The sequence below is a fragment of the Periplaneta americana genome, chromosome 2 (assembly GCF_040183065.1).
Source record: "Periplaneta americana isolate PAMFEO1 chromosome 2, P.americana_PAMFEO1_priV1, whole genome shotgun sequence".
In the NCBI taxonomy this organism is placed as follows: domain Eukaryota; kingdom Metazoa; phylum Arthropoda; class Insecta; order Blattodea; family Blattidae; genus Periplaneta; species Periplaneta americana.
In genome coordinates this window covers 164,220,152-164,237,506 of record NC_091118.1, presented here as the reverse complement: position 1 = coordinate 164,237,506, position 17,355 = coordinate 164,220,152, and the positions used below count along the sequence as shown (strand labels likewise).

Sequence of the window (17,355 nt, the reverse complement as noted above, 5' to 3'; positions counted from 1 at the left end):
AATGCCCAGGTGATGAAACAAGCGGAAATGCGACACAACCAACTATGTAATTGACAGATTGACAGTACAATATATTACTTTCTAAAGTAGGCTATCTTTGTATTATATCTCAGTTTTCAACTTAGGTATATTTTTAAGTAGTGGATGATTTTCAAACTATCAGTATTTTTTTTTTTTTCATTTCAGGTGTAAGTGGAGGGAGAATTGTAATCTTGACTCTCCATCCACCAACTTACGAGATTTTTACAATGCTGTCACGTGTGGCACTAGTCTCCGCAGGTCGACTAATGTTCAGTGGTCGCAGGCGTGACATGTTGCCATATTTTGCCATGGTGGACTATCCGTGCCCAGCTTACAAGAATCCTTCTGACTACTATTGTAAGTATATTATTTGATATTTCTTAAAATACAATTTCCATCAAAGCTTTAAAGAAGAACACTGACAGAATTATTATTTTTAAAATTTCACTAAATAATTTATAAAACATATTATTATTTCAAGAAAGCTTTAAAGATGTTGTTGTGCTTCCTTACATAGCAATATAAAAAATAAATAAAATGAAAATATTCTTAATCTTCCAGAAGTACAATAAAGTATAATAGTTAATATAAACACAACAAATAAAAAAAATACCATAATAGCCATAACGAAAAATAGATTCTCTTGCTAAATAAAGTCGTGGGATTTCTTATTTTAGTAGCTATTCCTTGTTCAGAGTTGTGTTGGCTCTTTTGCTCGAGATGCCTGTTTTGCTTAAACAATCTCCAAGAAATAGTTTTCTGTTTCCACTCCTAAAATTGCTCAAGGCTTTAAAATTGTTGTTGTCCAATGCCTAGGACTTGATATTGAAGTAAAGTAAAGTAAAAAGTATTAAAGTAAAAAATATTACTTCGGAATATAAGGCATATTTATGTTTTATACTCCGAAGTGATAGTGTTAAAAGTTGTGTAATCAAGATGTATAAAAATATTATCTCCCAGAATCAATATAGTGCATCAGAATCGAAGATCACAAATGTTCCAGAAAAGATAAAGTGATTTGAAGAGTCCCTAGTGTTTAATAATTTCATCTGCGGTTCTTCTATGGAACCAACGTGTCATGTGTTACTTTTAATATTCTTGTAGTCCAATATCTCTCAGTAATAGATATGGTTTTCCGCCATTTCGTCTTCCTGTTAGTTCGCAGTCATGGTTGACAAATTCATATTTTGTTTGTATGCTTTGGTAGACATTCGTGTTCTGTTGTACTTTTTTCCATGGAGGTCGCGCCATTTTAGCAGCCCAGAACAACACGAGCCATTCGCGCTTAAGCAATGATGTCTACAGTAAAGTTAAGACTCAGTCGCTGTTAGTTGTGATAATTTAATTATATTACATGCGTCCAGACAAAATGCTGTAGTCACGAAGAAGATGAGACGTACGAACTAAGTCATGTGAAAAGCATTATAGTGATCTAAAAATTGTTACTGTGATGTGTAATAGATTTTAGGAATTATTTCATTATTATTCAGAATAACGTTCCACTTCAAAAAGTGAAAATGTAAAATAAAACAAAATAAAATTTCAGACGAGGTATTTATACAGTTTAACAAACACATACATATTATTTACTACTATTTGAAAACATCTGCGTGTTTATATCTGCATATCTATCTCATATTAGGGCTCATTATAGTCCACTTAAGCCTCAGTCTTTGATTTGATTTAATTTGAAAGCAGCAAACATTTCACCAGTAGGCCTACAATTTTTAATAGAATTTGTTGCTATTAATACACTTCACTTCTTCTTTCCAGTGGATCTTGTTACATTAGATGACCTCTCAGCTGAAGCAATGCTTGAATCAAGTCAAAGAATCGAACAACTTGCGGAGACATTCAGTCAGGCACAGGAGCCCCTCTCAGAACCTGGGCCACCTATAGCATTACCACCAAAACTCAGACAAGCCAACTGTGTCACGCAGAGTTTCATTCTTATCACGTAAGTAACAAATGAGACTCATTTAACATGACGTAATTTAAGAAAATACTAATTTTGAGTAACACTTTTCCTTTTTACATACAAGATAATATGTAGTAGCAATTGTTCTGTTGTAACAATAATCACACACACTCAGTTTTAAGAGCCACCAGCGTAGCTCAGTTGGCTAAGGTGCTTGCCTGCCAATCCGGAGTTGCACTCGAGTATGGGTTCAATTCCCGCTTCAGCTGATTATCTGGTTGGGTTTTTCCGAGGTTTTTCCCAACTGTAAGGCGAATGTCAGGTAATCTATGGCAAATCCTCGGCTTCATCTCGTCAAACACCATTTCACTATCATCAATTTCATCGAAGCTAAATATCCTAATAATTGATATAGCATCGTTAAATAACCAAGTAAAAAAAAGTTTTAAGATTAATTTCTTCTTTTTAGAAGCAGATTATTATGGTATGACTACAGATTTAATAAAATAGCTGTATCAGGATAGGCATCCTTGGTCCTTGCATTTTGTTTACAAACATTAACCGCTGGGAAGAGTGCTCCCTACTCCTAAGTAAAACATCAGTGAATGGACAGTACAGCTCTAGTTAATGTTTGTAAATAAAACGAATGGACCAAGGAAGCCTATCCTGATACAAGTACTTTATCCAAACACGACATTTGTCAATATCTTTCAATGTTATATTGCAGTGAAAGAAGTAAAGTAAGTCTTAGTACTATTTCGAATTTTAATTTCTTAAAGTTGTTATATTACCTCACAGATTAAACAAAATTTGAGAGATCATGTGAAACAGTTACAACTTTGAGTGATTACCTAAACCTCTTTAAACACGTATTTCAAATTTTTTTACGGAGTTTTCTGTCATGAAATAGATTTTATTTTATAAATATGAATGTCTACTAAAAAAATCACTCCTCAAAACCATACAATACCATATTATTCATCAGGTAATACTGAAAAAGTGACAATAAGGTTCAGTAGATTAGCGGACCATTTTCCCATGTTCATGTTCATTTTTGTAAGGAACCAGTGTCACTTTTATATAGTTTCATTTAGAAAGAACATGCTTTCCGATTGAAATTTAAGTTGATATTTTATATATATACTAGCCACATCCATGCACTTTGCTACACTTGTTAGAAATAATTATAAAGTAACTAGCCGTACCCGTGCGCTCCGCTGCACCCGTTAGAAATAAATATAAAGTAATTGCATAATTAAAATAGGACATTTGATCCAGGGAATATTCGTGTATGATAGAAGGATAAATCGTTTAATATGTTACTTAATTTAAATTATATTTAAATAATTAAAATGGAATCATTTTGGTCCACAGAGCACTCATTTGGTGCAATGACAATTCCTTTAACATGTTTCTTAATTTTAATTACATGCATCCATAGTTCAATGAACATTGACATCATTTACATTTAATGTGTATACTTTATTTTACTTGTTATATGTTTCCATTGAATTATGGTATTATATTATATTATATTATATTATATTATATTATATTATATTATATTATATTATATTATATTATATTAATATTATATTATATTATATTATATTATATTATATTATATTATATTATATTATATAAAAAGTGTGTTGATAACGGATGTACCCCGATAGGCTAAGTAAGTTTTCAATTTGTTATGGGGGCTCTTGAATCTCAGGAGGAACAAATTTTATTTTACAACAGGGCAACATAATCTGCTTGGCTCATTACGCAAATTTTTTGCATTGCATTTAATGCATATGTATTTTATGTATTTTAGCTCGATTCAATTGAGCATAGTTAAAATTTGGATTATAAAATAATGAAATGCTAAACTAACATATTATTCCTGCATACTAAATCAATACACTCTCGTTGGTCGTTAATTCTCTGAGATAAACATTATTTTAAGAAATACAGGAAACGAATACACAGAATAGCCTATCAAGTTTTCTGTGCATAAGAAGCTATTTTAATCTTACCTGTCCTCAATTCACTCAGAAGTTACTGTAATAACATTATAGTATTATGTCCATACAGAGAAACTACACTTTCCAATGGTGAAATAATAATTAATTATACAAATCGGTTAATTTAGCTTCCGATATTGCTTCATACGAACACAGAAACATTTTCTGTAGGCTATGATTCATAGCTTTCGATTGTTGTTTACCAAGGTCCCTTATAGACGAAGTCATTTGTTTATTTCATTACACGGCCTTAGATGGCAGTTATTTTAATTTTAAAACTCATTTATCTCATTAAATATCAGTCCTATCAAAATTTTTCTAAGACTAAAACTTATCGGAAATGCTTTTTAAAGAAATTTTTGTTATGTAACATTTTTCATAAAAATCAATATTATACAAATCGGTTAATTTAGCTTCCGATATTGCTTCATACGAACACAGAAACATTTTCTGTAGGCTATGATTCATAGCTTTCGATTGTTGTTGACCAAGGCCCCTTATAGACGAAGTCATTTGTTTATTTCATTACACGGCCTTAGATGGCAGTTATTTTAATTTTAAAACTCATTTATCTCATTAAATATCAGTCCTATCAAAATTTTTCAAAGACTAAAACTTATCGGAAATGCTTTTTAAAGAAATTTTTGTTATGTAACATTTTTCATAAAAATCAATAATAAGCGAGATATTACGATTTATTTAATTCAGGCCCCCTTATAACCGCCCTTTTAAATAATGTATTTTGAATGCCATATAGCCTATAATCTAAGTTACAACGAACTTAATTTATATTCCAATTTTCATCGAAATCCGTTCAGCCATTAGTATAGTATAGTATAGTATTTATTAGATGTCGTTATAGCAAAAGCTAATGACATTGTCAAATTACACGTGTGAAATTATAGTGCAAAAATGAAAATTATTCTATTACAACACTAAACATAAAACAAAATGATCACAAATACTCCTTAGAGTTTCAATTGAGAGTCAAGATTATCAAAATTAGGCTAATATCTAGATGAAAATTGTAACACACTGATCACAGATATTGATTTGATTAACAATTTATGAGAATTTCCTAATATATTACAGAATAATAATACAATTCAGAGAAAGAAACCTAAAAAATATCAACAGCTTGCTTTTCTGATTCAAAATATTCTTGTACAGAATAGAATGGGTTTCTAAGAAGCCACGTTTTCACTTTGACTTTGAATATGTCAAGTGACACTTTCTGTGCTTCCTGTGGAAACATGTTGAACATTCTACAGCCCAACATGTTAGGACTACTTTTAACTTTGGATAGTCTGCAAAATGGTATGTCCAGTTTTTCTTTATTCCGAGTATTATACTCATGTTTATCCATCCTACTGGTGAAGCCATAAAGATTTTTCTTGATGTAAAGAAGGAGTTCCAGAATATATTCATTAACAACTGTTAAGATGGACTCCTGTATGAACAGTGGTTTACAATGTGCTTTGCTTGGTTCTTGTGTGATAATTCTTATTGCTTTCTTCTGAATGAGCAGGATTTCAATAAGTTTATTGCTGTTTCCCCACACCAGGATTCCATACTTCAATATGCTATGAAAAAAAGCAAAATAAACACTTCTTAGGTACTGCCCGGGTATTTTATCTCTAATTCCTCTTAAGAGATACAGGACTCTGGACAGTCTCCGAGAGATGTATTCAATGTGGCAATCCCAGGTTAGTTTTGTATCAAGATGGATACCAAGTAACTTTACTGCCTTTTCTTCAGACCCTTCTTCTTTTTTCAATGACAAAATTAATTTTTGAGTCTTCTCCTCGTTTAAAATTAACTTATTTGCTCTGAACCATTCTGCTGCTTCCAAAACTGTATTTGAGGTTAGCTGACGCAGTTCTGCTGCACTAGTCGAACATGTTATAAAAGAAGTGTCATCTGCATATAATGTTGATTTGGCCATAGTGTTATAACTTAAATCATTTACAATAATTAGGAATAAGAAAGGTCCTAAGATGGAACCCTGTGGGACACCATGTTGCACTTCTCCTTCAAAAGACCTGATCCCTTGAATTTCTACTACCGGTATTTGTTTTCTGCCAGACAGATATGATGAGAGGAGATCCAACTCCCTTCCATTTATACCATAGTATTGTAGCTTAAGTCTTAAAATGTCATGTGAAACGCAGTCAAAAGCTTTTGTTAGGTCGCATAACGTGATCTCAGAGTACATTTTATCTTCAAAACCATTGTATGCTGATTCCAGCAGTGATAAGATAGCATCAACTGTTGTTCTACCTTTACGAAAACCAAACTGCGTATGACACAATAAGTCATTTCCTTCAAAATAATTTGCCAATTGAGTCTTCATTACACATTCTAACACTTTTCCGAAAATAGGAATAATAGATACCGGCCTATAACTACTTGGATTCTCTTTCTCACCTTTCTTGTATATTGGGCAAATCCTCGAGTATTTTTGACTATTTGGAAATATCCCCATTTCCAGACAATCGTTGATGCACACTGTCAATGGATATACGATATAATTAATCACTTGCTTCAGGAAATTATTGGATATTCCATAAATATCTTTGCTGTTTGATGCTTTCATTTTGTTCACAATATTAACTATATCCTCACATGACGTATACTGCCATTTGAAACCTATCTCTGGCACTTGCACAGGTGTGCTTGTTAGAAGAACTTCTGCTGTTATATGTGAAGAACTGATCTCTGAAATGATATGCTCCACAGATTCAAGAAAATACCTGTTCATTTCATTGGGTTCAATTGGTATATTTTGATTTTTGACACCTTTGTTACATTCTGTCTTTATCAAGTTCCATGCAGCTCTACATTTGTTGTTGGATGATTCAATGAAAATAGCATTTCTCTGTTTTTTTGTTTTTATTAATGAATCTTTGTAAGTTTTCCTTGCTTTCTTATATTCAACTCTGTCTTCTTCCTTCCCAGAAAATTTATATATGGACGACAGTAGTATCATCCTATTTTTCATATGTTCCAGTTCCTTTGTAAACCATTTGCTTTTGTCGTGTCGTACTTCTGTTCTTTTAATCTTCATCACTTCTTCCGGAAAATAAAAGTTAAAAAGGTCAATAAAAATATGAAAAAAACCATCAAATAAATCACCGCGTGAAAAGGTAACAAACATACAGACACACAGACAGACAGACAGACATACAAACAAAAATTTCAAAAAAGCGATTTTCGGTTTCAGGGTGGTTAATTATATATGTTAGGATCAAATATTTTTTGGAAAATCGAAAATTACCAGAAAAATTTCGGCTACAGATTTATTATTAGTATAGATTACATAATTAAAATAGGACATTTAGACCAGGAAACATTCATGTTTGATAGAAGGATAAATCGTTTAATATGTTACTTAATTGAAATTGTATTTAAATAATTAAAATTAAGTTAGGTATAATAAGATGTTTAAAAGTAAAAAGTCTTTGTGTTTCTAAAATGAGAAAAAATTTAATTTTTCTATGTGTGAGAGAAAGAGCTTTTATCTTGGTTTGAAGAGGAAGGAGTTTACTTTATCAAGTAGAGAATTTTTAATTAAAATTAATTATTATCGTTGTAAACTTGTTGACAAGATCTCTAAGAATATTTACTGTAACAATTTAAATTATTTAAATATCTCAACAGAATGACACCTAAATGAACACTGATTTGATAAATGCGTCAACATTTCAAGTGGCAGCATGCACATTTCTTGCTTACGCTGAAAAAATCCACCATTAAGTTGTGACTTGTGGTTGGTTACGAGTCATGACCATGGGTATGCGTACTGGTATGTAATTTATTGAATAATTAATAACTGTATTTCTTTTACAGGAGAGCTCTGATACTCAGTCAACCTATCAGCCTAGTTCGGTGGCTGAATCAAGTTCTGTTAGCTGCTCTAATGTCCCTAATAATTGGTGCTATCTGGTGGGACGTACCTGGTTCTGATCCACAACTAACCTATAGTGATCGCCCAGGCTTTCATTATGCAATGGCAACCTTGGCTCCGTGGCCTATTTTATTGTTGACTTTAGGAGAAGTTGGTCGTGAAAGGTGGTCCGTACACAGAGATGTTAGGGACAGATTATATTATAGAATTATCTACATATTCACCAAGGTAAAGTCAGTCTCTGTTATTCTTCCTGAAGTTCATTTTATAACAACACTTCCTGTTAAAATAAGAAACTTCAAAACTTAAAACTTTTAAAAGCATTAAAATGTTTTTAAAATAGGTACAGTAATGTAACTTTGGTAGTCATATAGTATGGTTTTGGCATGATGTTTCGCCTTCATCATTGCCTAATGATCTACTGTATCAGCTGTGACCTTTGTCTTGCTTTGCTGTTTTCTGTCTTCTGTGGAGGGGAATGTTAAGGTGGTAATGGTAAGGTTTGCTTGTTGCGAAGTGTCTGTTTTATAAAGATTCATAGGTCTTCTCTTCTCCAAGAGATCAAACTTAATGATACGAAAACAAATGAACCTACTAATATTAATATGAAAAGAAAGTGCTGCTTCATAGTTATGTTTGTCTACTTGTGATTACTCACCATTTTAATACATGGAAATAGATGACTGCTCTAAAGAGTTTAAGAAGTAAGCTTTATTTTCATTTACTTAGAACATACAAAGATGATCTATTCATTGCATTATCTGGTTGCAGATTATCATCTTTTCTTGTGTTTTGCTTCTTCCTCCATCATGCCTTTTCCTTCTCCTTTTCTCACATTTTTCTTGTTCTCTTTTTCTTTTATTCTTTTCCCACGCTTTCTTCTTTCTAGTCATCTCCATCTTCCTTTCTTTCCTTCTTGTTATTCTCTCCTTTCCACGCCTTCTCGTCTCTTTTTTCGCTTCTTTTTTACTACACAACACTTTGTGATCTATATATTTACGGCTTTTATGGTCGTCCAATTTTTTTGCTCACGAAACTACAAGTATTAAATTTTTGGAATATTTAGTGTTCATTCTTCCATATAATTTTTCCTCATTTTGTAAAGTTTTTTTATATTTTCATACATGACTTTCACTTCCTGTTTTCTTTTCGTGGATTACTTTATAACTACATGGCTTCTATCCAATTGTTTTTATTGCTCTTTATATTTAACATTATTTTCATCTGGAAAAGAAGTATAGAATTTCTTATTAACTTAATACAACAATATTAAATTGAAGTTTTTAACTAACGATATGTACTATGTATGTCTAATTACCTTCAGCTCCCAAAAGAATGAAATATTAGTTTGTAATTTTATAGTACAATAAAACTATTTTTAAGTTGTTTCTTCATATAACAGTATACTTTCTTTATTTTAGGTTTTATACAATCTCCCAGCCTCCATTTGTGTTTGGTTGGCATATTTAGTTCCAGCCTACTCCATGACAGGTTTACACATGCAAGGAAGTGATACATCTTCCTTCTATGTGTATGTCGGTAAGTGCACATTTAAAATTGCAGATTTTACTTTTTATTTTTATGGTAGCGGGCTGCAGCCTGAAAATGCATGCATGAAACAGTAATCCTTCACATAACACGCACTCAGCCAACTCTGTTCATTAAAATTTACATGCTTTAAATTTCCTTGTCAATTGTTTGTGTTTTTTTATAGACACAGATATGTATAGACACATACATTAAACTGTGTTGAATTTATTGTTGTGCATGGTCGTCTGATTCTTTTTAATTATTTCCCATTTTGGATTCCACAAAGATAAAGATTTAAAAATTAAACTATTGATTGTATTTATCACTGTTCAGTTTACATTAACAAGTTGATCTAAATAATAAAACCACTTGTAGAGTTAACTAGGCATTAAGATCCATCACTACCACTAATAGACAAAGCAGCAGTCCTTCTGCTAAAATAGCACACTGCCACAAGATGTTCTATCACTGTGTTGGTGTTGCATTGAATTATATTTAAAACAGTGTGTAGAAAACCAAAATGATAATTAAATCAATTCTATAAACACTGAATTACAAGGACTACCACTAACATGTTACCTTTATGACGAACTACCACTGCTATTTACTTTATTATTATATATTTCGAATAAGATGTCTTTTCTAATGTTTCAGGTCACATGTTGATATATCTGCTTTGTCTGCAGATGTTAGTAACAGCTCTTGGTTACATGTTCAAATGGAAACACATAGCTGCCATGTTGGCAGGTTTGCTAGTGACTTGTCTAGCACTTGTGTCAGGAGTTCCTGTGCATCCTGCCGACTTAGGTGCATGGTGTAAATGGTTGGGTATTGTTTCTCCTGTGAAGTGGATATTGCCTGTGCTAATAGCGAAAGAATATAGAAATGATGTTGTATCATCCAATACTGGAATGTGCAGAAATAAACAGGTAATAGTTTGACATAGTTGATTTCAAGACAATAATTACTTTAAGTTACTATCTTTCTTTTGCCATTGTATTTGAGCTGTTATCCAGTTACACGACAAATGCCAGTACCAGTATTCTTTTAATCATATCTCATGTTTAAATTTGCAGTTATCAATTTTATGTTAATTTATTTATAATTTTCCACCTCTATTCCTAATTTACATTTTTAAAATTTAAATCAATAATACAATTTCTTTCTTTTCATTCTGTCTGTTAATAAGGTTTCATGGTGCATCATTTTGTCACACATGCTTCTCATCTTGTTGCTATAGAATAAATCAGAGTATATCTTCTCCTTTGATTTGCTTTAGAGATATCCGATATCGACTGGAACATAATACACAGTGTCATTACCATCTGATTAGTTCAGTGACATACGCAGAATTTAGTCAAGGGGGGGGTCATTATTAAAATTTTTTACAATTCACATTATCATATGTCTGAGGCCTTTGAACAATGGTCCTCCATTACTCAAATTGCGGATCTTCCAAACAGCCCAGAGTCTCAAAAGTGCTGGGATCTTGTTCTTGCTTCCAAAACTTTTGACAGCTTTTTTGCGTCTTCCTCCTCAGATTTTGAAAGAGCTTGTTTTCTTGCTTTACTAGAAAAATAATCAGGATGCTGGCTTCAAGCCTTACCTTCCTCCAACATAGGCACCTTAATGGATAATACGTCCTTTAAGATTGCTATTTCCTTAAGGCTTGGTGGTAAAATATGTTTTCCATACAAATTTATTTGTGGTGCAGATGTCGATTCTTCTGGACTCCATGGATTAAAATGCCTCAAAAATTCTGGACGATTTTCCAGACACGTCACGATTAACGACATCATTAAAAGGGCCCTAATTTCCTCTGGTTTTCCTACCATCCTAGAACCCAATGGCATAAATCGTTTCAATGGCAAACGTCCAGATCACTTTTATGGGATGCCACTTGTTATAACACCTTCACTTCTTCTTATTTGCCCAAAACTTCCAAACTCGCTGGATCAGCAGCTGCATCTGCTGTGACGATTAAACACAATAAGTATCTCGATATTATGGATAGATATAATTTTGTCGTTTTCACCGTAGAATCTATGGGTCCATGGTGTTCCGAGGCGAAGTTGTTAACTTCTGATATTGGCAAGTATTTATCAGCACTTAACAGTGACTCTCGTTCTATGGCTTTCCTCCTCTAAAGAATTACCGGTAGTATTGCCATTCAACGAAGGAATGCTATAAGTGTTATGGGTACTTTACCAGAATCTAAATCATTGGAAGAAATATTCTATTTCGTGTAGAGCTGTAGACAGTTTTTCGCATCCTTTAGTTTTGTTGCTAATTTCTAGTTTGTCCCTTACTCAATTGTTTAATTTAAATTTTGTATTAAATTTTATTTTGTATAAGACAGTTTGATATGTTTTTTAGATAATATTGTTATAAATTAAAGTATTAGGTAAAATTGTTAAGTAGGATAAAACCACTCTGTGAATTATTGTTGTTTGTATACATCTATTTATTAAATTCATACCTTCTTAACAGTAAAAAAAAAAACTCAAACTAATGAACAGGTGAATACTGCTCTTAAAATGAGTTTAAAATCGACAATGCACAATATTTAACATCTGCACTGCAGAACTGTCAAAACAATCTTTTTACTATGTTTCACAAGTTAAATTTCATATTGTGTCAGCTTCATTTTATTATAAGGTTGGTACTAGGCAGTAGGTCTCTCTATAATAAAGATAGTATTGTCATAATTTGAACGTGCCACAGCACCAAGCACAGGGGTTATAATGAAGGAGGAGTAGGAGGGCTATGCCTTATGTCGATGTAGATTTGTTACTCTAATAGTGAAAAATTAGGGAAGGGAAAACGATTGTGGATAAAAAAAAATACTCAAATATGTCATTTTTTCAAAAAGTTCAAGGGAGGGGAGTTCAAATCCGGTAACCCCTCCTTTTGCGTATGCCCCTGGATGAGTTCCTTGTTATTCAGCAGTTTCCGGTCATAATACAATACATGTAAAATATGTTTTAAAAAAATCTAATACAATTAATGTTTTACATACCCTCAAAATAAAAGGATAAAATAAATGTATTACTCATGCTTTGAATGTTTTAAATTCTGATTGAAGGAGCCCTAGACAAGGTTATCAACTAACTGTTTGTTGCGGTCCATCGCTGTGGAGTAACAGTTAACATGTCTGACCGTGAAATGAGCATGCCCAGGTTCAAATTCTGGTTAGGACAAGTTACCTTGTTGGGTTTTTCTCCGAGGTTTTTCCATCTATCAATTGAATCACAAATCTAAGTAACTTTCGGCGCTGGACCTCGGACTCATTTTGCCATCATTTATTCACATATTATAATCACCATTACAATAGCTTGGGTTAAGTTCATGGTGCAGCTTGCTGTATTTGTACAAGTGCACAACCGATTGGCGATAAATATCATTCATAGAACAGGAGTGACAAGCACAATATGCTTCAGGTTGCAGCACAAGCCTTCAGGCCCCTCCTCCATAAAAGAAATGCTACTTGTTCTTCCACTAAGATCCTTACTTTGCAGACATGTGTCTCTGAGGGCAGTATCTCAATTGATATTGTAAATTTCAACCCTTGATAGAGGTATATTATTTCCATAATGTACCTGGGTTTTGTTGAGACAAGCGAGTGATCATAGAGAAGTAAGTGTGTTGAGCCTGCCGAGATGCGCAGTATTCAGTCTGTCAGCTTAAGTCGTGAGAATAAGTCTACCTGGAATCTATACGGTACTGTACTGTTGTAAGTGTAGAAGGTACTGGTTAAGCGGCACTTTTACTGTGCTACCGGTATCCATCCATGTGTGTAGAATCATAATAAATTAGCATAGTGTACACATGTTTCTATTTTAGTATTAGTATATGAGTACCGGTATATGGAATATTTTTTACGAAACATGGCACCCACACAATTCAAACTTTATAGAAAAGTTATCAAAGGGAAAACTAGGAGTTATTGCCGATGTCATTACATTTATAAAGGGAAAAGGTGAGAAAAATGGCTTTACTATTTCTATATAAAAAGTGTACAAACGTGTGTCTGCTGTGTGAGGGGTTTCTATGCCTTGAATTAAAACAACAGAAAGAAATTATAATGATTTGCCGTACTCAGAAGGTTAAATGTGTTTAGAGTATACTTACTTACTTACTGGCTTTTAAGGAACCCGGAGGTTCATTGCCGCCCTCACATAAGCCCGCCATTGGTCCCTATCCTGAGCAAGATTAATCCAGTCTCTACCATCATATCCTACCTCTCTCAAATCCATTTTAATATTATCTTCCCATCTACGTCTCGGCCTCCCCAAAGGTCTTTTTCCCTCCGGCCTCCCAACTAACACTCTATATGCATTTCTGGATTCGCCCATACATGCTACATATCCTGCCCATCTCAAACGTCTGGATTTAATGTTCCTAATTATGTCAGGTGAAGAATACAATGCGTGCAGCTCTGCATTGTGTAACTTTCTCCATTCTCCTGTAACTTCATCCCTCTTAGCCCCAAATATTTTCCTAAGAACCTTATTCTCAAACACCCTTAATCTCTGTTCCTCTCTCAAAGTGAGAGTCCAAGTTTCACAACCATACAGAACAACCGGTAATATAACTGTTTTATAAATTCTAACTTTCAGATTTTTTGACAGAAGACTAGATGACAAAAGCTTCTCAACCGAATAATAACAGGCATTTCCCATATTTATTCTGCGTTTAATTTCCTCCCGAGTGTCATTTATATTTGTTACTGTTGCTCCAAGATATTTGAATTTTTCCACCTCTTCGAAGGATAAATCTCCAATTTTTATATTTCCATTTCGTACAATATTCTGGTCACGAGACATAATCATATACTTAGTCTTTTCGGAATTTATTTCCAACCCTATCGCTTTACTTGCTTCAACTAGAATTTCCGTGTTTTCCCTAATCGTTTGTGGATTTTCTCCTAACATATTCACGTCATCCGCATAAACAAGAAGATGATGTAACCCGTTCAATTCCAAACCCTCTGTGTTATCCTGAACTTTCCTAATGGCATATTCTAGAACGAAGTTAGAGTATAACTACTAAAATATGTAAAGAACTAGCTAACTGACATGTAGAAAAGTATAGAACATCACCACTGATTGGAAATATTTCAAAGTTGGTGCTGGGTCCTTTGTGGGCAGTTACGACAAATCTAGAGTTGCTGGTAGGTTGAGCAGTGACTGATGATTGATGGCAAGAGTGTGAAGAGGGAATGGAGAGATCAGTGCACCAGACACAAGACTCGCAATCAACTTGCTCATAACAGCAGCCAGAGTTGTTCGGAAATGATCGACCTCTAATAGCTTATGAAAATACAGAGACTCTGGTGAACAAAGAACTGAAATATTGTACAGACACAATAAGCCAATAGGCTTCTGTATCTGGGAATGGAGAGAAAATTGCTGTTTTGATGATTTTTATAAGTTTTAAATAAGTTGTAGCATTTTCTCATTTCATATTTATGTTCAATGTTTCAGTGCGTCTTTCTTTGACTATGTTTAATTTAGTAATTTTAAGGGAAATTTTCTAAAAAATTCTGAGGAGTAAGACATGACATTTTTACAGTCTTAATTCACACTTTTCAGACTTTCAGTCTTGCATTTTAACGCGAGAATTTGTAAAATATTGAGCTGTTTATAATTTTAGCAATATTTTCATGTTAAAGCATTAAAGTCATGTACCTCATAACTTTAAAAAATTTCTAAAAAATTGAAATATTTTGCACAGAACATGAGGTGATCATAAAAAAATCTACTGTTAATCTAAGTACTTATGCTTAATATACTATACATTCTTTTCGTTAGGTTCAGCGTCAAGACATAATTGTGCAGGTAACATGCATCCCACCCAATGGAACAGCAGCCCTTCAGTACCTTGGTCTGACACAAGACCCCAGACAGCCAACTTATATGCCGCCAGTAGCAGTAGCTGTGTTTTGGTTCCTGTGTCTCCTAATAGCAGCGAGCTGTTTCCTCATATGCCGCTATAGACCACAACTCTCTCGCAATAATCCAAATAAGCCATAAGGAAGTAACACAAGGAAAATAAAAATGTTTCAGCTGCCAGGTTGATGTAAGTCATATTTTTATACTTGAAATTATTTGGGTTTCCACTTGGACACTTCCTATGAAGGAATTGTAATAATCGAAGAAAGAGAACTGTGGTCCAATTCTGAAACAGATCGTTTTATTTAAACTTCTTTTTAATTAAATAAATATGTACAAGAATAACAAGTTTAATAAAATATTTTAACAATTTTAACATCTTCGTGTTTTCTTAATTTCTCCTGTAATCTGTAAGAATAAAATTGAATTACATTGATATTTGTAACACAACAGGTCAATATTGTATGAGAATACAAGGCGCGGATATGGTATTTGTGAAAGGTCTATGGTAATATATTTATTTTATTAATTACATAAGTTACGGTATGGTAATGTGACCAGACGTGCCATTCTGAATGGGACAGTCCCATTTCAGACTTTGCGACTCTGTGTCTTGACAGTTCTTGTTGGGACGGACACCACTTATTTGCCCTGCTTTGTTTGGGAGGAGGGAAAATATTGCCGAAGAATAGTGTTGAAATGTGTGCAGACACTGATGACAAAGTCATGTTCAGTGAATTTGTTTATGTCAAGTAATTTGCTAGTGCAGTCACTGAATGAAATAGAGAGGAGAAAGAAATCCATACGAGATGGGTATAAATGTTCCAGCATTTCTTCTTTCAACATTTGCCATTCAGAAACAATGCTAAATGTAGAATATGATATCCCTGCCTGGAACAATGCTCCTATATAAAGAATTGTTGTAAATAAGATGTCGGTTAAGGTGCTTGCCTGCCAATCTGGAGTTACGCTTGGGCATGGGTTCGACCCCCACTTGAGCTGATTATCTGGTTGGATTTTCTCAGAGGTTGTCCCCAACTGTAAGGCAAATGTCAGGTAATCTGTGGCAAATCCTCGACCTCATCTTGCTGTCATCAATTCCATCGACGCTAAATAACCTTGTAGTTGATACAGCGTCATTAAATAGGTAAGAAAAAAAATCAGCGTCGTGCTAACTCTATCTCACGGGAGTCCCAATGTGTATCCGTATGTCTAATGTCAGATTTAAAAAAAATTCGAATTTTGGCTTGGGTTAAACTGAGCTAGGGACAATCTCATCAAGAGGACTCCTGAATTTTATTACCAGGATTCGCCACACCATAAAATACTTCATTAGCTGGATGATTAGGCCGTCAGCTTTCCTCTTTGGAGATCTGAGTCTACATTTCAGTGATTTCAAATTAAATTTATAGTGCATAAAATGGCGTTAGGCCAGATTTATTTTTTGATACTACCTTTTCCACTGTATAACTGAACACTTTCTCCATATTACATAATCATTTTTATCATAAATAAAGTAGAAACTAGAAACTACTTCAGTGTATATCATCTTTCTCAGGATACTACCTCCATGGGATCCTTATGACGAAGATTCCATAAAGAATGTAAGAATAAGTATCCTTAAAGTTATAATCAACACTTGAATTTTCGAATATGATACTGTACAATTTAAAATCATAAGACATACAGATGCATTAATACAATATAATAAATTATAATTATGTTTATTTGCTCAGTATAGGTATTTATTGTTCATTTTTATGTATTATAATTTCTACACTATAATTCCAGTTCACTCTCTGTGATTGCAAGGTTCTGAAAAGAAGAAAAACAAAACATTACTGGGGAGTAATAGTTAAATATAACATTTGGGTTGCATTCAAAAGTACAGTATTGGTTATTCAATCTGTCTTAAATGAGAAGCAATTAATTGCAAGCAAGTTGAAAGTCATGTTTCTACCCTATAAATGTTCTAAATATATATGTACAACCACCATACAAGGTTCTGGGAAACATGTACCAGTATAATACAGGTACAACTCAGCAAGTAGGGTGGAGTTTGAATGAAAATTG

At 33.4% G+C, this 17,355-nt stretch overlaps 2 protein-coding genes across 4 annotated transcripts in view; one reads left to right on the top strand and one right to left on the bottom strand.

Annotated features, from left to right (window-relative positions):
* Positions 1-15,658, top strand: part of LOC138694756 (ATP-binding cassette sub-family G member 8) — a 138,503-nt gene extending 122,845 nt beyond the window's left edge. For both annotated transcript variants that reach the window (XM_069818777.1, XM_069818778.1), the window contains exons 11-16: positions 187-378; positions 1,795-1,978; positions 7,801-8,086; positions 9,280-9,397; positions 10,043-10,317; positions 15,202-15,658. In XM_069818777.1, coding sequence (XP_069674878.1) covers positions 187-378; positions 1,795-1,978; positions 7,801-8,086; positions 9,280-9,397; positions 10,043-10,317; positions 15,202-15,423 — 1,277 coding nt within the window. In that variant the 3' untranslated portion in view covers positions 15,424-15,658. The remainder of the gene's footprint in view (positions 1-186; positions 379-1,794; positions 1,979-7,800; positions 8,087-9,279; positions 9,398-10,042; positions 10,318-15,201) is intronic.
* LOC138694758 (uncharacterized) overlaps positions 15,562-17,355 on the bottom strand; it is a 32,878-nt gene continuing 31,084 nt past the window's right edge. For both annotated transcript variants that reach the window (XM_069818780.1, XM_069818779.1), the window contains exon 6: positions 15,562-17,097. In XM_069818780.1, coding sequence (XP_069674881.1) covers positions 17,062-17,097 — 36 coding nt within the window. In that variant the 3' untranslated portion in view covers positions 15,562-17,061. The remainder of the gene's footprint in view (positions 17,098-17,355) is intronic.